General features: G+C 40.3%; 1 protein-coding gene across 2 annotated transcripts; it reads right to left on the bottom strand.

Annotated features, from left to right (window-relative positions):
• Positions 1–231: 231 nt before the first annotated feature.
• Positions 232–21,339, bottom strand: fgf12a (fibroblast growth factor 12a). Of its 2 annotated transcripts, XM_027031927.2 has the most exons (7): positions 15,620–16,065; positions 15,083–15,282; positions 14,157–14,204; positions 12,629–12,739; positions 7,548–7,651; positions 1,099–1,297; positions 232–765 (listed from the first exon to the last, which is right to left on the bottom strand). In XM_027031927.2, exons 2-7 carry the CDS (start codon positions 15,276–15,278, stop codon positions 650–652), a joined length of 774 nt encoding a protein of 257 aa, XP_026887728.1. In that variant the 5' UTR covers positions 15,279–15,282; positions 15,620–16,065; the 3' UTR covers positions 232–649. The 2 variants fall into 2 exon arrangements, with proteins under 2 accessions (XP_026887728.1, XP_026887736.1); XM_027031935.2 differs by lacking the exons at positions 14,157–14,204; positions 15,083–15,282; positions 15,620–16,065 and adding an exon at positions 21,168–21,339.
• Positions 21,340–21,573: the final 234 nt, after the last annotated feature.

The raw sequence follows: 21,573 nt of genomic DNA, 5'->3' as shown, positions 1-21,573 counted from the left end.
TATCTCAGAAACGCAATTATAATACAAACATTATCATCTGATATTGCGGTTCTTACACATTCTGATATTGCGGTTCTTACACATTCGCTCTACCAACATAAGTGTCAAGTGCAAAAGTCAAAAGTGCATTCACTGTTAAGCAAACTATTATTATTATTATTATTAATAATAATAATAATAATAATAATAATAATAATAATAATAACAACACATTTTTAAGTCTCTGCAGACTTGACAAAACAGAAGAAGAATAGTCATGGTTAGTGGAGAAGAAAAGATCAGTAAAGAATAGTCTCTTTATCAGTAACACACTGATATACGAAGAGGTGCAAGAGGATTCAGGAATTATCGTAACACAAGAATGTTCTTAAAGCTATGTTTGTTTCACAGCATCAATTCAAAACAAAAAAGGTTTATTTGCTATCATCGACCTATTGTTAACCATTTTTGTTTTTTATCATAAATTGTGAGTTCCACTGCCGACTGAGGATATAGCTGTTTTTCTCCACTTTGATCCGCTCTGAGTTCTCCTAAGAGTTTGCACGGAACAGAGTTTGTCATCTTGAGTGTAATACAGGATTGCCGTGGTGCTGGGTACCATGCCTTGGGGTGGGTTGTGCGTTAACAGCAGCCCTGCGCACATCCCCTGCTATGTGGCGATCTGGTTCACCCCTTTGCCCCCATTCATGGCAGGAGTTCCTGAGCTTTTCCTGGAGCGGTGCTTGTCCTCGATCTCATGCAGCGACGGCTCCCTGTACATGCAAACTTGAAGCACAAACCCAGAGAAAAGTATTAGGAAGTCCCACTCTGTTTGTTCAGGATACATTCGTGACTACACACAGATTACACTCATGATTTATGTGCTCTAATTAAAACATATTTACTGTGAATTTGTACAGGTATTATGAATCTGTAACTTCTTGTAATTGCTGTACTGCTTTGAGCCACTGCTTAAATTTAGAGATGGAAAGATAAATTTTTCCAATTTCAAGAAAACACAATCCAAAGGCTTGACATCTCTGACCAGTCAGTTGCTCACTGAAATGCATTACTATCTCACTTAATACCATAGCTGCACAGAGCTAAGAATAATTGTACCTTCAATAGGCCTTGGTAGGAAGTGGGACGAGGGCTTGGTTTTCTTCACTCGATTGCCCTTCATGACCTGCCCTTCCTTGGTAAGGCCCAAAAACCAGGCTCGCCCTGACTCCTGCTGCCGGTACATAATGGATGAGTAGATGACGTAGTAGTTCTCAAACACTGACTCCTTGAATTTACATTCCGGTGTGAACATCTCCTGTGGAGCATAAAAAAAAAAAAGAAATAAGTGAAGCTTAATTAGCTATTCTCTGTCTGGGAGGAGCTGATAAAGAAAAATCCCTGACAGAATTCCCCAAGCTGGCGCAGTGTGTGTGCTTGCTTGGTGTGGAGGGCATCACCCCTCAGGCATGGTGAGGCATGGGGGTTAGACAAATACAGGGGTGTTATCTCGATGCTCAAGGCACACTGTCAGGCGGTGTGCGCTGGGCCCTGAACCAGGGTTGGAGAGGTGAGTCTTCCTCCTGTCCTGCAGCTTTGGCCTAGAAGACTTCAGCAAAGGCTGATAACCCTCCTGTCTCATTCTTGCCTTTCCAAAGCAATTTCAGCTTTTAGATTTTATAGACAGAAAGCCCCAGTGCACTAGTGTTATCATAGACATAATATCTATATGTCCAGCCATCAGTATTATTGCTGTGGTGGTATGATTTGAATATATGTAAATCTCAGTGGTAACATTTAGTAGACATTATCAGTATAAAGTTATGATGACTAGATTTCTGACCCAATTTTTCTGTAAGTAAGTACATTAGAAAATGGCAATTCATGAGAGGAAGAGAGAAAAGATGTGTACAAAGGGCTGGGGGACAGAAACCAAGCTACAGTGTTAGTTCAGTAATGGATATGTGATGAATTACATTTTTCAATCTGTCCAGGCCTCTCGGGCAGAGACTAGAGGGTGCAGAGCTGGGGCCAAATTAAAATGGATTTAATCCCACCACTATCCGATGGAGAGACAGAGGAGTTGCTTGTGAAACAGGGCTTAAGAGGCCTTTTGTTCGCATGCATTAGTGAATTTAAGTGCGGATAAACAAGCTGAGGAGACCGCTAAGCCTGGAACTTGTTAGCAAAGAAAAAAACCTTTTAAATTCAAAACCAGGGTAGAATGGATGTATCTCAGGCATGTTAAGCAGATCTCAAGCAATAAATTCTGGAAAACGGCAACGAAACAGATTAAACGCACAGATCTAAACACTGGTAAAGCAGCAACAATCACACAGCAGCAGGGCAATTTAAGTCTGGACAAATGAACAAAAAAAGATAAAAATACTCGCGAATTTACATAAGCCAAGGAGGAGGCCAGCAATTTGACAGCCAGGGTATTCCAAGAGAACACATGAAGGGAGAGTAAAAAGTTGTGGTGAAGACAGCACAGGGAGGGTGAATTTGTGCTGATGAGGATGGGGAATATGGCCGAGCTGCTGAAAGGACAAGGCAGGCATGTCGACCTGACATACTGGCTGAAAGACAAACAGGAACGGAGATTAATCGGTGTGAATCTGAGTTGGACAGCTGCATTAAACCAGATGGAATGCTTCATTGCTAAGATATGCCAGACAGGTCGTTATTATTCTGGAGGCAGAGTCAGGTAGAGGAGGACAGATGCCGGCTCCTGTCTAGACAGCTACCTCAGCCACTCCGGAAGGCTGGAAGGGACACGTTTCCATCTTCATGACTGAACATGGATTAAAAGATTACAACATTCCTTCACACAGTCTTAAACAAGATAAATCAGGCAAATTGCCTGATATTAAGTGGTTGTTTTTTACCGGTTGTGTTAGTGGTCACAAAATCAATGTTCAACCACATGCACAGAACTCAATTCCACACAGGAAATGTCACTCACATCAGTCAATGAACATGTTACTGGAACAGCATGGAGTAAATGCTTTGATAAGATAATAGGTCTGGCAAATCTGGCTGGGTTTGGCATGCAATTAAACAGAGACTGAAAAATTAACCAATTTTAGTTAACCTCTGCTTGAAATGAATTTTAAAGCACACTTAGTAGCATTAGATCTTATTAGCCTCAAAATAATAAACCGACATTTGCTTTGCAAATGTCAGTTACTGAAACGTGCATCTGGGCATTTCTTCAGGATTTGTGCATGTGTGTGTTTGTGTCTGTGTGATGGGACTGGTAATCCTATCCATTACAACCCTCTTACTTACATGCCCCAACACCAGTCTGTGGTTTCTGCTGTAGCACTGCTGTGCAAGACAGTTACATTAACCTTTGAAGACACTACGTAGTTTCTACGCAGTGGAAACACATTAATTCCTTTATGCAAACACGCTTGGTGGCAGTCATAGAAATGCCAAATTAATGTATCAGTGCCTGCACATTGGACACCAGCAGGTGCGTCCTCCTCTTGATTGAAAATGAGTGCTGAGCACAGCTCTGCTTTACCAGCAATAATTTTCATACCTCAAAGCCAACTGGACATTTGATCTACACTTAAGCAGGCTCTGCAAAACAAACAAAACCTTTTTTTTTTTTGCCTAATGCATGTTTATTCATAAAAAGTCATGCTACTGAGGCAAAAATGTTTGACATTTAGCCAGAAAAATAATTCATGCTGCTCTTGGCCATTCAGATGCAGGGCTATCCAAGCTTTGCATGTGCAGCGTGTATGGGGTGTAATATCCAATATCCAGTGTGTAATCTATTTATATTAGAAGCTTAATGCAATTATTTGCTGAAAAATGAGGTGATTGTTCTCCACTGACATTACAGGCCTTGATTTCAATTCTATAAGCTTCTCCTGTAAAGCACAATCCCATTTTCCATGTCTGCCAAATAATGGCTTTCAGCCAATAGCTGAAAAAAGGCCAAGAAACATGAGAATGAACATATTTACTTATAAAACATTTTGCAAACATTTTATAGGCACATTAATTTATCTTTTGTGTAATTGGGAACACTTTCACACTAGTCTATGTGAATTTTACAAACACAGCATGATAGTGTTTGTAAATAGTAAACAACAACAACAACAACAACAACAACAACAACATATCAGCCAGGAGCAGGTCTTTGGTGAACTATAACTAAAAATGATCTGTTGGAGAGACTGTGGTTAAAATAAAGCATCAACTTTAATGCTAAATGCCATAAAAAACAAATAGAGCATCCCTGGCACTGGGGGCAATGGCCACTTGATTTCCGTCCTTCCACAGATTTGGAAATATACCTTATCAATTCAAATCTGGTGGGATCAAAGTTTTACAAAGTGAGGGAAAAGTTGCAACAATAGATCAAGGAAAATAACCCAACCTGCTCTGAGCCTTCTGGGTGAGGGACTCCCAGCCTCTACCCCACCTCTCCAGAGAACCAAAGATAATGAGCAGGATCCGAATGGGGTAAGCTTCCCTGAGTAATTGTACCCCTCGAGGGCTAAATCAGCATCTCCTCAATTCTATACCCATTTTTTCCAAGCAAAAAAGAAAAAGAATAACAGTAATAAAGAAGAAAAGCCTGAGCAGTGGGAATCACTGAGTTCAGACTGACTGAGCATTAGTACCCTATCACAGAATTCTTTTGATCCAATCTTAGTACCACATGTCATCATCAAATATATATCACACAGATAATGCCATTAATAAACTTTATCCATTTACATTTCTGTACATCATGCATGACCGCATTAACATTGTGCTAATGCGGTCAATTTCTTCCTACATCTTTCCTTGTAACATAAATGAAATTAGAACTATCTATTGTAACACCACTGCGATGAAAACTAACCATGTGAAAAAAATTAGGCTGCATAAGTAGTCTCTAAAGAGGATCTGAACAGACACAGATGTCCTACTTGTACAAAGCACAATATTGTGCTAATGTTCTACAAGCCTGATGGTGGCCCCTGGAAGAGCTGCTAGTTTAAATATAGAGATGAATTAACCAAGCAAAAATCCCATAACTTTAAGCTCTTATAAATCATTTACAGTTCAGACCATCCATTTTCCTCTCTTTGCAATCACTCACACTGAGTGCTGTTTAGGTATTCTCTATATTTTCACAGATCATGAAGAATGTGTGACACTAAAATAGGCTACTCACGGTACCTCTGGTTCAATTGGAGCCTTTAACCATGCTTTTCAATTTCTTGTTGCAAAATATCGAAACTCAATATGCTCAGAGGAGAATATTAATTGATGGAGTTTGCCACACAACCATGAAGACTCCTATTTGATTAGTATGTTACTCAGTGAAAGACCCAAATTGCCCATCTAATGACAACACAGCTAGCTGTCCTATTAGGAGACCTGTTTACAGACATGGGAACACCAGTACTTCTCACCTATACAGTGATGAACACCACTCTGGGGTGCTTCTTTCGTGAAACTGCTGCTCCTTTCTGGAATACCTGAAAAAGCTGTTGATGATACTGCACTTCCAAGATAGTACTCAACACAATGAGTCCCTCTATTAATGTTGCATATGTGATTAGCTGATGTTGATTCAGTATAGATACAGCCATTTTGGCTTTCAATTAATTTTGTCATGATGTCAGTGAAACTTTACAATCTAACAACTACTACTGCTCATGAAAGATTTCACAAGATAAAGCAGAGGAAAATATTTCACATAACATCACAAACATCTAGTATGCTGTAATTAAAAAGAAATAAAAATCCAAAGTACTTTCCAATTGACAAAAAAAAGCAGAAAGGGATTTAAAAATCTTATGTTTTGCATCTTCAAAAAAGTCCACTGTACTTCTCAACCATTGTAGGTGAATGAATAGTTCCTGAATATTGCTGCTTGTATAACAACTCAACTAAAATATGTTCTGGCCTTGAGGCACACACTAAGAGCCCACAAAGCTGAGTTTCTGCAGTTCTGGAAAACCAAGTCAACTGGTTCATCATTAATGTGAAATGCTCCCGTAACACTGCCAGAAACTGAACAAGCAGAATAGATAGTCAATATTGAAGACTGAGCTGGTAACACTTTTACTAAGACACTTTGGAAATACTCAGCTGATGCTGGTAATTAAACGTCCTTCATCTTAGACCACTTCTTGCAATCTGTTATGAAAGCTTCTTAGTATATAAGTGATGAGTGGCCCCACCCATATGATTCCCTCATATCCATTCCTTAGTAAATATTGAGTGAAACCACACCAATGTTTGTGATCCCCTTTGATCTCGATACTCTTTCAGCATATTAATTTCCCATGATGCATGTCAGGAGAGATTTGCTCCAGATGGCAAAGGAGAGTTTTTTTCCCTCTCTATTTAATTAAAACCCTCTTTTAGCTGTTTCAAAGTCACATCTCAAAACGGAATGTCTCCGTTTTATGTGGAAAAAAAAACCCCAATGAAGTAAAATATTAAAAAAATCTTGATGGTAACTAGAAAACATCCAGTCATTTTGGTCTGGTCCCATCCACTTACTTAAAGGCAACTTCTCTGAATAGATTGTACTGTTGTAATATGCAAATGAAACTGAGGCGCTTTCATAAATTCAATTTTTTCTGTATTTTAGCTTTTTGCATAGGCCTTATTGCTTTTTCTGTGTCTTCTGTGATATTTGGTTGTCCATCATTCATTTTATCAGCCTTTTACTGCTTCATAACACATGTGGTTTCTTTCCTGAACTATTTGTAGGTTGAATTTCAGTTACATCATACTGATCATTACAAATGCCTTTGCTGGTTCTGGCATAATAAATTAGATGACAGTGATGGAAAGGCCTTGCTGCATTTAGATACACAGTTCACTTCCCAAATTAATTAAGATGCTAACTTCAAAGCAGCTAGGCAGTTGCTATGGGAAATGGAATTACCTCCCTTTTTGCAGATAGTCTTTAACAGCATTATGAGTTCTGTGACCAGCCATTATATAACTCAGGGGCTGTAGCTCACTGCGACACACTCCCACCAAGTGTTTCCACTGCTGCGCGTGTGCAAGGGAGCGCATATGCCTGTCATCCACCGTAACTCTGTGAAAGACTACAGGGAGAAAGCTGGCAGTAAGCCCATTAACCCATGAGTCACCCAACCTGTACTGTTAGGTGAAGTGGATTGCTATGACGCAGTTCACTATTGGATTAAATGGTTAACGATAAGGCACATCTGCAGGTGTTTGGTACAGACTTTCCCTTGGGAGGTGAATATGTTAATAAGGCATAGTATATGCCAAATAGAAACAGCTTAAATGCACAAAACTAGTCAGCCCGGGGAGACTAGTGGAGATATGTAAAAAGCATGCATCTTGGTAGTGAATAATCAGATGCTGTAAATCTACATTGCAAATACAGATTAATAAATAATTCACAGCACACACACATACACACAGAGAGAGAGAGAGAGAGAGAGAGAGAGAGAGAGAGAGAGAGAGAGAGAGAGAGAGAGAGAGAGAGAGAGAGACAGAGAGACACAAAGAGACAGAGAGAGAGATGCACACATAGATGGATAAAATGGAGAAAGAGCCTGACTTACTGAGCTGTAGAGTATGCCTTCTCCATTCATGCCAATATAGAAGCCAGCCTTCACTCCCTGGATGGCCACCACTCGCAGTCCGACTGGGATGAGGTTAAACAGGGCTGAAGAAGGTTAAACAGAGCAAGTGTAGAATAGATGGTTACTCTCTGCCATTTAACAGAATGGGATAGTGTGACACAAAAGTCCAAATCCTTAAAATACATATTGGTCATTCATTGGGTTAATGAACTCAACATGGTCAGGGCTGGAAGATGTATAGATGCACTAGGTATGTGTCGGGGCAAATGCGTGAACAGTGATAAGCCAGGCTAGGGTTGGATCAGATAAGGCACCATGGAGAAATGCCAAAATGTGCTTGTCCACTGATCTTATTCAGTTTCTTTCGATAAAATCACTGTGTGCTAGGGTGCAAATTAGCCTTAGTGATTTTGTAGCAAGGAGTTTAGCCACAGAAAAGAATGTGTTACAATTGCTGGTTGCAAAAGACCATATGCAAAGCAGTCAGACTGGTAAGTCTTCTTTTTGTCCACTGAGAGTTACTCTTTCCTTTCAAGGTGAGTTCTGGCATCTTTAAAGGGAAAGCAGTGCATATGATGGAATGATGCTCACAGCCGCCAGACCGCTCTGCAGTGACAAGGGCATCAGCAGGCATAAGCCCCTTCAGATTCTAGAACTTTCTGCGAGCACTGTGAACACTATGTCAGGGACAGTTATGTAAGAAAGTGTAGCCCATGCAAATCCCAGGACATCATAAAAATAAATCATCATGAACACTGATTTATTAATCAGTGAATAATTAAATTAAAAGATAAGTAGATAAAACCAGCAGTATAGATGAAATTGCAATTCATAAAATAATAAGTCATCAATAGCCACTGCACTCTGTGGCAGCCTTTTAATTGGCTAAAGGGACATGATATAAAGCTTAGCACTGTTGGTTATGCTACTTTCAATCAGACGCGTGCAGCTGATATATTACAGAGCTACTATGAATCTCAAGTCACTGAGATGTTATAAAGATTCTCTCCACTTTTCCAAAAGGGGAAAAAAATCTTTATTTTTGCTACTTCATGAAAGAGCAACACACTTGTCTTAGAAGGGGGTGAGTGAATCCTGATTGATTTTTTTTAATAGCGTCCTCACCCCTTGCATGCTACTCTGGGACTGTGGTCAGTTTCTTTCATTTGTGGCTCATCTCTGTGGAAACATCATCCAGCAGGTGAGGGGTGGGACATGAGTGACCGGAGTGCACTCAGGGGGACTAAGATTGGGATTTGTGATCTATTTTATTTTGTTAATTTTTTTGTCATTTATTTGTTTTGGGATTTATCTTTTGAATGTGTCACCATTCTAACTTGTTAACCTGTACATGGTGAATGTGCAACATTCAAACAAAGATTTGGACCAAAGAACAATTTGATTAATTATTCATAATAACACCTGTCAATTCAACCAAATCGAGGTTAAAGGCTGTGAATTGAGAAAAGAATCCTCGTTTAACTTAACAAAGACAAAGGAAATGGTGAGGGGCTGTGCTATTTAAATTTGACTGATAATTAAATCAATCTGCACATCTTTCTAACCTTTGTTAGAAAGTCATCATTGGGTGACAGAAAAGAACAGAGACAAAAATGAAATATTTGCATTTTGTTGTTTTTTACTTTTGTATAAAGGTGGTGAGCCAGTATTTCATGAAAATATACATCGATTCAACAACTATATCAATCATGTGCTACAGAAGCATTACCACTGAATTTCAGACTTTTTACTTCTCAGTCTGGTGACAAATGCAGTTATGAAAGGATAGTACAATAATGATTTTATGTCAGTAAGTGGGTCATGTTTATAATGGCAAAAATCCCTTAGCATACAATTTTGGAAACACTTGGTTCTTGGTTCTTGGTTCTATACAGGGAATCTATCAGTGCTTAGGCAAAGCAGTTTACAGCCATATACCCTTCTGCAGTTAAAGTGTATTTGCATCAGATTCAAGAAAGTCAAGAATTAGCTTGGCAAAACTAATAGGGAGGGAAAGTATTAAAAATGAATTAAACCTATTAGTTGTTTGTCCATCCTCCTTGATCCGCCTTCGAAAGCCAGTAATTCAATGACCATAAGCATTCAGGTAATGGAATGGTAGAGAACTGTAATAATTAACCAAGTCCGATAGATGCTTCTTGTGGTCCAGCAGCAAGACCAGTACTCAGCCATCCTCTAGGATGGGGTAATCGCAAGCTAGCACAGCAGGGATCAGACCCAGCTGTGAGATAGGCTTTGAGGGCAGACATTCCCTCAAACAGGCTTGGCAGCTTCCACCAGCCCAGTAATCATCTCCCTTTGTGACGCCAAGGAGTTCTTGATGTGTTAATGCAACCTCTGCTGATAAACTATGCATGGTTTTATGGTGGGGAAAAATGGTCTCAGTGCAGGAAGAGGCAGAAACTATAATCAATATGGACACAAATCCATGGTGCTAAAGTAAATTGAGGGCTGGCAGGAGCTGCCAAGCCTGTTCAGAAGGAATGTCTGCCCTCAAAGCCCCGTCTCATGGCTGGATTTGATCTCTGCTATGCTGGCCTGCATGGCCTGCAATCACCCAATCCTAGAGAAGACTTGGGTACTGGTCTTTCTACTGGACCACAAGGAGCTTCTATCAGATGTGGTTAATGACCACAGTTCTCTGCCATTCCATTACCTGAATGCTTGAAATCATTTTATAAACAAATATTTTTGGCTTTTAAAGGCTGATTATTGAGGATTGACAAACAGGCATAATAATTTTTATTTAATTTTCAGCCTGTCTGTGAGTTATACTAAACTCACACTTGATGTTCTTGAATCAGATGCAAATAATTGCATTTTAATTGTTTTAATTGCAGATACTATTCTGGTGAAAACAAATTAGTATAGGCTCCATTATCAGATTCCTGTCTTATTAACAGCTATAGAAGATGGACAGCCATACTGTCACCATACTCACATGTACAGTCACTTGAAAAAAAAAGTGTGATTTAGTAAATGCCTCTGTTTCTTTCTGGTGAAAAAACTACCCATGTTAAGAGGATTGTGAAAATTTTGGATATTTAACCCTAACATTCCTACAAAGCCTGGCAGTTTCAGGAGGTTTCATAGACCAAACAATCCAGAGATTCACTCATATCCAGAGACTCACATTAAGACAAGTCAAGATAATGGTTGGTTGACATTATATTTAAACTGAAGCTCATAGGTCTCTTTTTTTCTGCACAGTGCTTATTGTGTAATTCTCTCAGATTCACTTTGTTCAGCACATTACATCTGCTACCAGGAACAGACAGACCAAGGTGTCACCTCAGGCTAATAAGCAATGCAAATGACCCAATCAGTGCACCCTGTCAGACTCAGAAAGCATATTTCAGCTAGTAATGGGTTCCTGTTACATGTTCTAAGCTAACATATAACAGGACTATGATCTTATTTTCACCTTTACTGTCTGTAGTGCAAACAGATATGCGTCAAGGACACATATAGTATGCAGAAACCATTGCCTTCACTGATCCTCTGACCACTCAGATAGAAAGGCCATTTGAAAATGCATTACTTTTTTCATCAGTATCTAAATCAGGGTTCAAAAGGCCAGTCATTTTCGAGGTGGAAGAAATCTATTATTCTGATAATCTATCTCAGGGATCAACAGCATTGCTTGGACTGAATGCCAAAGTGCTTCTTTAGTTGGTTTATTCTCTCCCTCTAACTCTTATCCTATAGTTCAACAAATGCTACTCATAATGGGAATTATTCACAATACAAATTGGTGGGATATTTTTAGTTTTGTGTATGCTGAATTGTTTACTGCAGTTTGCTCTTCTCTCCTGACTATGTAACTGCCTAGCAGGTGAATGTTAGGATTATGGTTCAGGGAATCTAAAGAACAGCCTGAGGAAATTCCACCACAATCTCACTGCAGCATGTTCTACTTGGCTCTTCATTTGACTTAGCCCATGTTCTCAACCCTTTTAGTCCATCAGCTTGATGCAAGAAAAAAGAACACTGTTCAATGCTCTAAGATATTACATGAAGTAAAACAACCTAATTATCAATGAGATGCCTTTGAGAGAGATCGGAAAAGTTATGTTTTAGAATTTTAGAGCCATAAATCCATGTTTTGTTTTAGACCAAAGGCAGGTAGTAAAAAAGAGTGTTTAGGTGATTAAAATCACTTTTGGGACTGAGAACAATTCATTTGATGTGAACCCAGTCCTGTGAAGGAACTGTTGGTCTGTTGTGGAGCATCATTATGGACAGAGATAAATCTTCAATGGCACAAATAATCTTGGTGTGAAGACTGTGTCTTCCAAATTATGCAAAAGTATTCATACTCTTTTTGAAACTATGGTTACCAGGTGGTTCCTTATTAGAAGATATGCCGATAATTAATAGGTGAGCTTTTCTTTTTGAAAATATGTGCCAAAATAACCTTCTTCTCCATTTGTTCTCATGATACTATATTTCTGAAGATGTGCTTGAGTTAAAGAATGTCTGGGACTTGTGTGGGTCTCCCAGCTTCTTCAACTTTGTTCTCTGAGCAGAAGGCTAGCACTTAGGTTAGACATGAGATATCTCAGAGGAAGGATGACTCATGGAAAAAACCCTGGCAACAGAGCACTGCTGACAATTGATTTGTGTGGGTTCTGCTCTTTTCCCTTCAGTCTGTCTACAATCACACTCGAAGCTGTCCACCTATTTTAGTGTACCTCCGAGTGATCTGCATTCAAAACAAAGCATATTAAACTTACCTTCATTCACATATTTTAATTGGCAGATTAAATGTGCATGTCAGTCATTCAAAAGCAAGTACTGCATCACTACACTCATAGCTGTTATGTTCTATATTTAACTCAGAATACACTCTTATTTACTCATATATCATAAAGCTATAACTCATTGCATTTGTTTCAGAGATCATGCCACAAAGTTAAGCTCAAAGCTATTTCAAATTGTACAAATCATCATAAAGTACACCCATATTACTGAACTTTGATGAAAACTGTTTTGCATGAGCCAGTGCATGCGACACAAGCTAGTGGAGCAACACTCACTGTAGTCACTGTTCTCGTCCTTGGTCCCATCGATGGTCCCATCTGGCTGCATCTGCAGGTAGAAGCCCTGCTGACTGAACAGCCGGGTCACAATGCCTTTCAGCTGTGGCTCTGAGAAGAAAAAAAGACAAAGAGATGCACCCCCACCCAGCCCCCATGTTTTTAAATCAGTTTCTACCAACAAACACATTGCATTGCTTCTTAAGATTTATGTGAAGAGAAGAATATAGAGGAGAGTTTGAAGTGTGGCTTCAACTTCCTGTGAGCCTATATCAGTGATAGGCGCTGCCAGGTTAACCTGGGCATTGATTTGTGGTTGCCATGTTTGCTTTGCATGCCTCATTCGCTAAAGGCCATGGGAGCTCAGATGATCACCTACTACGATGATTGGTGTTTTCTGGTTGAGATGAAAAGTAGATGTAACTCTCAAGCCAGGAGGTGGGATTATGGCGTGGGAGTGACTTGGCATGCTGAGAAGCCCCACTGGCTCAAACGAACTATAGGACTCCATGATGGTCAAGATGAAAAGAGATTCAGCTCAGCCCAGCTATTCCTCAGGGACTGCATCTATCCACCAAACCAAGACATCTCAGACAGATGTCAAGGGAAATCAATTACCTCAATGTGCCCATGAAGAAGAGCATTACTAAATCACATATGGAAACCACACTTTGGTCAATAAAGGTGGAAGCGGGTGCCTTAACAGATATTACCCCAACTAGTGGGGGTTTTGGTTTGTTGTCTTAGCAACTGTGTGAGTTTGACCTGTGCACAAGTGTGTCTATTTGTTATGCATATGTGTGAACTGTTTGTGTCTGTTTGTGAGGTCATGCGTGTGGTTGCATGTGCATTTTTATTTAAAGCATTCTTCCTTATCTTGGACTTTCAGAGGCATGTTTCAGTATGCATGCACAGCATAACTGAGCATCATGTCTTGAATCATAAAGATGTTCCATATTGTCCCATTCCACAAAATTCACACTTACATTTGGATACAGTATCTTGACAGATGATGTAATGTTTATGAAATGGAGAATGATCACCTCTGTTACTGAAGTCACAACTGACAGGAGAATGACATATCAACACACTGCAAAGAAGGGCCCCACCATAGCCCTCATGGTGACACTCCACGTTACAACACGCACTGAACAAAAGGAGGGGACAGGACATACCAGAATCGCGGATGAAAGAAACAAACGAGGGAAAAGATGCGAACAAAAAAGGTGGAGGAAAAGCAGAGATAGGGAAAGAAAGGCTTCTTAAGGAAGGGGGACGGGATTGCGAGAAAGGTTGAAAGCGGGGCAGGGGACTTGGAGTATAGATATCCTGGCAAACAAAGAATAAGAAACTAAAAGACAGACGAGGACAAGAGAAGAACAGTCGACTGCATACCACAAAGACTAGCCAGACAGAGGCGCCTGCCGTTACACAAGAGCTAGCGCCCCGCGCAAAAAGATCGACATGAGCTCGAGATGGAAAGGTGACTAGGAGACAAAGCACATTGATGGGAGGCTGAGGTACTGACCTAGCCTGACGCCCTTACGGGACACCTGTGGAGGTTTCGAAGGAGCATCTTACAGGGAGAAGGAAAAACAACATTTTTTTAAACACAGATTCTGTAGCAACAGCTGTGTAATAAAGCAAGTAACTGATAATGTGTTGAGTTCGGGGGTGGGGACTCTCCGCACAAAAAAAGCACCGCTCACAGCTTGTCCTGTATCATGATATAAATGTATTTGAGGGAGGTGAGGAAAGCTGTGCATTGTTTTTACTCACACGCATCGTTCAATTTTTCTTGCGAAAAGGACGATGGCGTGGCTGAGCGGGCAGTGACACCGTGTTCATCAATACACCTTATCGCACCATCCCTCCCCACACTGCAGTAAAGCACTCGCTTCATAATAAACATTTACCAATAAACATTTCATGTAAGAGAGCCTTGGTGCACTGCGGTGCCACTGTCCCTAGTTGTTTCATTTGCGTTTTTGCACTATTTAAAATGTCGTCGTATCAAACTTATAAAGTGGCTTTATATGGAAATTACAAGCACGAACAAGAGGCAGGCGTCGCACGCACAGTCTCAAGAATCCAGGAATTGATAACAATAATGACCACCACAGATTAATATATATATACATATATATATATATATATATATATGTGTGTGTGTGTGTGTGTGTGTGTGTGTGTGTGTGTGTGTGTGTGTAAATCCAATTATAGTATTACAACATAGAAACGATTTGTACATTCAGACTGACATGGCAAATCGCTTAGTGAATAGCGATAGACAACACGTGAGCCATGAAACAGGTGGGATTTTTTCGCATCGCAATAGACTACAACGGAGAATTTCCCCTTCAGTCGTTTATACAGAGCTTTTGACTGCAGCAGAGCATCGTCTCGCTCTGGGGACGGGGGTGGGGGACGTTTTCTAAAAACTGAAGTACTGACCTGGTCGCCGGCGAACAGGTCTTTTCTTGCCGCTGCAGAAGCGGACTTTACTGAAGACCCCAAGGAAATGTCGCTCGCAGAGGGAGCGAGGGTCTTTGCTGGGGCTGGGGCGACGTTTCGAGGCTGAAACCCGGTCGCTGTTGGACTCCCGTGCCTGTCGTTTCTGACGGATCAGGGAGCTGGCGATTGCGGCCATCTCCCTGTCGGGCGAGCCGAGTTATTGGGCAGAGGTCGATTGGTGCAGCTGTTAACGTAATAACTGGCTAATTCTGGTTGATTCGACCGCTCTGGATTAGCCAAATGTCATACCGATTCCTTTAGGAAATTTAAATGATCCAGTAAAGCATGGCAATAACTGCATCCTCTTTTAAAACAATACCCAGACGGTCAGTTTCGGGCAAAATAATACATTACGCATAAGCTATTTTTCCAGTTTCAACATTTGCAAACGTTTCCTGTGGACGATTTAGAAAATAAATAAGTGTTTAACAAAATGAGTTAAATAGTAGATAAAACGTACTATCAGAGCATGCGTACCACAATCGTAATCAGGTCCAGGTATTCCAGGTGAATGGTACCCTTTCAGATGAAGACAGCCCGCGTAATTCCGTTTCAGGATGAGACCTTCATCATCCGAACATCTTGCTCTTCACATATAAACCTGTTACGCGTTTTAAGATGGTCTCCTTTGATGTCCGACTGCAACGCTTCACAACTTTGTGAATTAGATTCTACAGAAACGAGAGCCGCTGGGGAACCCCGCTGCCCGTGCGAGCACTATGGGTATCTGTGCGACGCGCCCATGACTCCACTATATCCTCTGTGCGCTCTCTGACAATAACATATTGGACGAGCGCAGCAGCATGGCACTTCTGCGCTGGCCGAAGTCCCCGAACAACGAATAGTAGAAACAGTGTCGTTTAAGGATTATGCCTCCGGTTGCCACAGTTTTAACATAATTTACTCGCATAGTAAGGATGCCGATGTAATTGTTTCTCCGAGCTCATGCTGCCTCTTTCCCAGACAGACAAGCTGTGACTGGGTTTTACGACGCTAAGTCTCCCTACGCAATCATACGTGATTGAGTTTTGGATGAGGAATTCGCGGGGGCAGGAGAAAAGGATACACACACACACACACACACACACACACACACACACACACACACACACACAACACAACACATAAAACACACAGCCAGAGAGAGAGAGAGAGAGAGAGAGAGAAAGGTGGGGGGCTACAAGGGACGTAGAGCCTGACTGTCTGACGAATTGTCTTTAGTTCTAGTCCATCAGTGACATATGAGGCAGGCTAACACAAAATAACCATTAATAATACCATGACTGGATGTTCAAAAATGACCTAATTATATTAAAGTAAGAACATGTAACAAGCCTTGGACACAGCACTACGTCCACGGGATATGTCCACATTCAATCATTCAAATGCCTATCATCCAGCAAAAAGGAAAGAATTATTTTTTCTTTGAACTGATTAGTTGATTCATAAATATTGCATAAAATCATGCCAGCATTCAATCGATTTAATATAATACTGCCATAAGAAAACCTTGTTATACTATATGAGTCAGTTTTTTACATACAATTCTAAAATGATTGCTACCGGTCACAATAAGGGTATATTTCAGCATGAGTGAGTTATATAGGCCCTCTTGTAGATACACAGATTTTAAGATTTCTTCTCCTATGAAGTTTCATTTTCAGAGAGGAAAGATAAATAGATACCACATATCAGTGTCATGATCTCTTTTTTACACTATGTACCAGACCACTTAAATTCATACATTTGAAAATGCAGTAGTCTAGTGCAGACTCTTGAACAACAACACAGTGAAATCTGCTGTATAGTTTGCCATTATGAGAATCATGCCAACATTATTGCACTCTTAAAGTACCCAGTTCAGGTTAGAACAATCCCTTCAACATGTTTGAGAAGATTCTCATGATCTCACCATAAATGGTTCCCAAGCGGGGGCAAGTTTGAGATGCCCACAATGGCTGTAACTGGAGGCTGTTGCCATGGTTATTCCAGGCTTTGTCCATTCAGTGCTACCCAAAATTTCAGCAAACTTTACCATTCTCTTAGTGCATCAACATCCAGTGAATTCACAGTTGCAAAGAGTTCCACTTCTGTTCACAATGCAGTCACAGGAACCATCTTTGTGGTTTATCACTGACAACAAAATTACATTGCTTTTGTCATGAAACTTAGTACATGCACTTTGATGTATAGTTATTACATTGCTGTACTGATACAATAGGCTCAACTGCCAGGTGACTTCATTGCCTTCTTCCCCATTGAACCAGAATCAGTCGTCCCTTTTTAGGGAGGTTATATTTAAAAATAAGCCTTCATAGATGCAAAAGATGAGTGAGATGGGTGCTTTCGACATGTTTGAGCACATTTTTATAGTAGTGATAAAGAAATGCATTGTCAGAAAAACACTGCATTACTGATGAATTAACTGAAAAAAAAATGAAATGCCAGTACAATAATATAGTATCATTGTACATTAGTTGCTCAGCAGATACAAAATGCATTTTATCTATGGAACCTGGGTTTCCATATCTTGTAGAAATTGGTGAGTGAACTGAGGGGGTGTTCATGTGTTCATGCTCTCATACAGGGAACACGCAAGCCTTAAAACACCACAGACCCAGTAGGGGCAAACCACGTGGCCTGGATATGAACAGTCTCTGGGCTCTGTGTTCTGGAGCTGCATTAATACAGCTCTAGGAGAGAGTGCACTCCGAATTTAATACAAGGATCTACATATATCCTCGCATTCACAATCTTCCTCCCCTCTTGACTCCTTGCATCAATACAGTCTGTGCATGACGTCATCTAGGCCTCAGCAAGGCAGGAGACAACAAACATGATGACCTGGTACCAGGGAGAAAGTTTATTTCACTAACGTATTGAGAGAGCATTTCCAAATTAAAGGGAGAATGGCTACTTACGCCACCTTAATAAATTGTTTATTGTATTATATGATAAAAAGAATGTAAGATTTAAACATGTGTCAGGTGGGATATTTTGGGCATTTTCTGCCAAAAACAAGCAGGAGGAGTGTGACATTGTTGGCTCACTATAATTTCAGTTTAATCAATGGCTGGTGAAACTATTTAATAGCATTTAAAATATTTTAAGCAGGTCAAACTAATTACAGACATTTTAACCTGTAACAACTAGAGAACATACTGACATACTGCATATCTTCACATTCTTTTATGGATTTGGCAAGGGATCACCATCTTTATGAATTCACACTCAGAAAATGTGACTTTTGCTACTTCACACTATGATACTGAAAGAACAAAGATGACACTATACTTAAGTGATATCAAAATTTGGCTTGGAATGTTTTGTATTGATAATATAGGTGGAAATGATGAGACATAAGTATATGTGTACGTATATGTAATGCTATTATTTGAATTAAGGGACTACATTTAATTCAAAACCCTTCGATATAGTGGCAATGGAAACAGATCTTTATCATGTGATATAAAATGTAGGGCAAGGATCATGAAGAGGCTTCATGAAGAGGCTTCAAGAAGACCCATTTTTGGGCTAGACTGACATCTAGTGTTCAGATGAATGTACAACACCATACATCTTTCTTATGCGTACAATTAGGGTTAAAGATAATCCACTGAATAATAACTCTCTCTGTTCTGGAGAGCTGAGGCAACAGTTTTTGTGCACTCATCTTATCACAAAGAATTATGAATTCTCAATGGGCTAAAGACTGATCAGAAATAGAGTGCATTGAATAGTCTGCAGAAGGCTGCCAGAATTAGGTATTTGAACACTAGATGGAAGGAACTATTTGAACACTAAATGGAATGTGGTTCACGAGGTCACGTCACATATTTATGCCATGTAAGGACAATGGGTCATACAGAAAGTATCAAACCTTTTTATTTGCTTATCCTCTATGTTGTACTATGCCAGGATTTTTTGAACGGTCTATGCATAGTTCATTTATTTCTGAACTCTCCAAAGACACATTAAAAGGAGAAGTGACATCTTATTATGTGAGCGAGATCCTTGCATGGTGTCCCCTGAACATGCTCTTGAGAACTCTCCTGTCCTGGTTTAAAAACCCAGTTTAGTCTATGGGACTTATTCAGTCAAACCACTGTGCATACTACTAAAGGATTATGCCCAAAACATTTCATCAGCACTTCTCCTGATAATAAAACAGGCCCAGAGAAAAAAACAAAAAAAACAAAACAGTAGCCTGAATGATTTTATACTAAATGTATATAATGTATATGCAGCAGCACAATTTACCTTAAGTTTTATTCTAGGTTGCATTTTAGCCACAGTTAGTAAAATACTGCCTGAATTCCCCCAAACAATGTTCTTTATTTATTTATTTTATTTTTTTGAGTCATTCTGATCTCTTTTGTTCCTTTTTGGATTGCTTCAGTGTGGGAGGAACATCAGAGACAATGTACTATAGACTGCACCACAAAGGCAGTACAGACAAAAAGGGTGGCACAATCTGTCATCTGCATAACATCCACACATCACCCACGGAGACTGATTGACTTACACAACCATGGCCAATGCAAACTCATTATGCAGCTTTACAATGATCCTGTTCAATCCAGCAAACTGGATAATGGATCTGAATGCAAACGTTCCAGCTGGCAACAAATTAAATTTTGCTTGTAAATAAAACTGAAACATGAAAACAATCAGTGACTTGACAGGTTGTACAGAAGAACCATGCTTAACAAAATATAGTAATAAAAATGGCTTTAATCTAAATTTACAAAATAATGTTATCAATTCACTTAGGAAGCACAATACAGCATAGAAACAGACAATTAGGCCAGAGCTCAACTAAGAGAGCTCAACTAAGAGTTTAGATGTTTCCATCTAAACTACAAAACTGTCTCTGACACCACTGCAGTGAACTGGGCCCTGAACTAAATGCACAATTATTCACCTGTTAAAAAAATAATGGATAAACAACAAGGTGTTAGCTCTGCAGTAGCATGCCAAGCCCACTGAAGTCAAGGAGTAAACAGGGACAACACAACACACACACTGTTGGTGCATGTGTGGAGGACACAAAAAATGTCTCCTGGAAATGTGTGTTCAGTATGACCTTTCTAGTTTGTGCTGTGATTTATCTGCACTTGAGTGCAAATGTTTTGCATTAACTGCTTAAGAGGCAAGTCATTAAAAGAGCCAGCAATTATACACAACACTGATTAGTTTTTAATTTGGTTATGTTACCTTTTTTAAAGCATACCACATTATGTTTTGCTTGTGAAATTGACAAAAGTAAAGCCTTTTGTGTTACTTTTACATCCTTTGGGTGTGTTTATTTATTGCAAGGTTTTTTTTTTTTATGATTGAAAAATAGAAGGTCCAAATAAGGCCAGCCAGTACTAATAATTGTCTGAAATATTGACTGAGAGGGGGCCAGAACACTGAAAGAAGTGACTCCTCGGCAGGGACCCACGCACTAGCGATGCGCAATGAAGTTGCTGTCCAAGGTGCTGAATCACGTGAAGAAGTTGACTGTCCTGGAGGACACCAGAGACCTCCGAGGTCTATTGCGTGAGCCCGTTTTAGAACACCCGCTCACCTTAAAATAATCTCAGGAAGTGTCTGGCGGCTGCAGACTGGCAGGCAGCATTTGCTGCATATGCATCAATAGTTTCCTACATTCTCCCTGCATTCTTCGTTCCTGGTAACAATAAGAAATGTCCTTGAAATGGGGAGAGATTTCTTAACGACTGTTGCTGGCTAAAGCAGACGGTTGTGACTTTGGCCATGACCACGGTGGAAACATGTATTTGATGTGTGATAAGATGGAAGGAGTGGCAATAGTATGAACATTTACAAACAAGTAAGCGAAAAATGCCAGGAGTGCGACTCCCGCGCCGCTGCCGTCACTACGCAGCGATTCGGCGGTGAACACATCGGACAGAGCGAGCGCATAGTACCGCAGACTCGGTAGATGTGCTCACACGCGTCAGCGGCCAATGGGATCGTTTTTACACCTTTCAACGGCGAGCATGCACAGAGTATGTCTCACCGTTGGTGGTTGTGGTCGCCTCCGATCGTTGTCCACAGAGACACTGCAGCATATGCTCTCCTTTCTTCAGGAATAGCCTCAGAATCCTCATTGATTTGGGCTGGTGTGGGTCCTTCCTCAATCCACGCAAACGGACACAGTATCACAACAGAGGGTATCGGTGGCGTAAGCGCCTCGGCAGGTTCGCCGAACATATATACTTACAATATATACAGAACAGTTTCTGGGTTTCAGAGTATTAAAAACAGCGAAGGGACAAGGAGCCGCATGCAAATTGTACTCAAACAAGACATCTTGAGTGCACTGAGTTCCTCTTCTCTTCCTCCGTACCGGTCACTCGCCATAGTACAGTTCCACGAGCAAGCAGCGCAAGGACGTTAGGGTAATTTGCACATTCTGTTGCCCA

This window comes from Electrophorus electricus, chromosome 7 (genome assembly GCF_013358815.1).
Source record: "Electrophorus electricus isolate fEleEle1 chromosome 7, fEleEle1.pri, whole genome shotgun sequence".
Lineage (NCBI taxonomy): Eukaryota > Metazoa > Chordata > Actinopteri > Gymnotiformes > Gymnotidae > Electrophorus > Electrophorus electricus.
The sequence above is the reverse complement of the archived record's forward strand: the minus strand, read 5'-3'. Positions and strand labels throughout refer to the sequence as shown.

Bases quoted from the DNA above. Each gene is read 5' to 3' on its own strand.
- fgf12a (XM_027031927.2), bottom strand. From the start codon at position 15,278: ATGGCCGCAATCGCCAGCTCCCTGATCCGTCAGAAACGACAGGCACGG. The intron at 14,205-15,082 runs GTCAGTACTTCA...TCTCCCTGTAAG, and splicing joins ACCTGTTCGCCGGCGACCAG to ATGCTCCTTCGAAACCTCCA. The intron at 12,740-14,156 runs GTCAGTACCTCA...TTTTCTTCTCAG, and splicing joins CCGTAAGGGCGTCAGGCTAG to AGCCACAGCTGAAAGGCATT.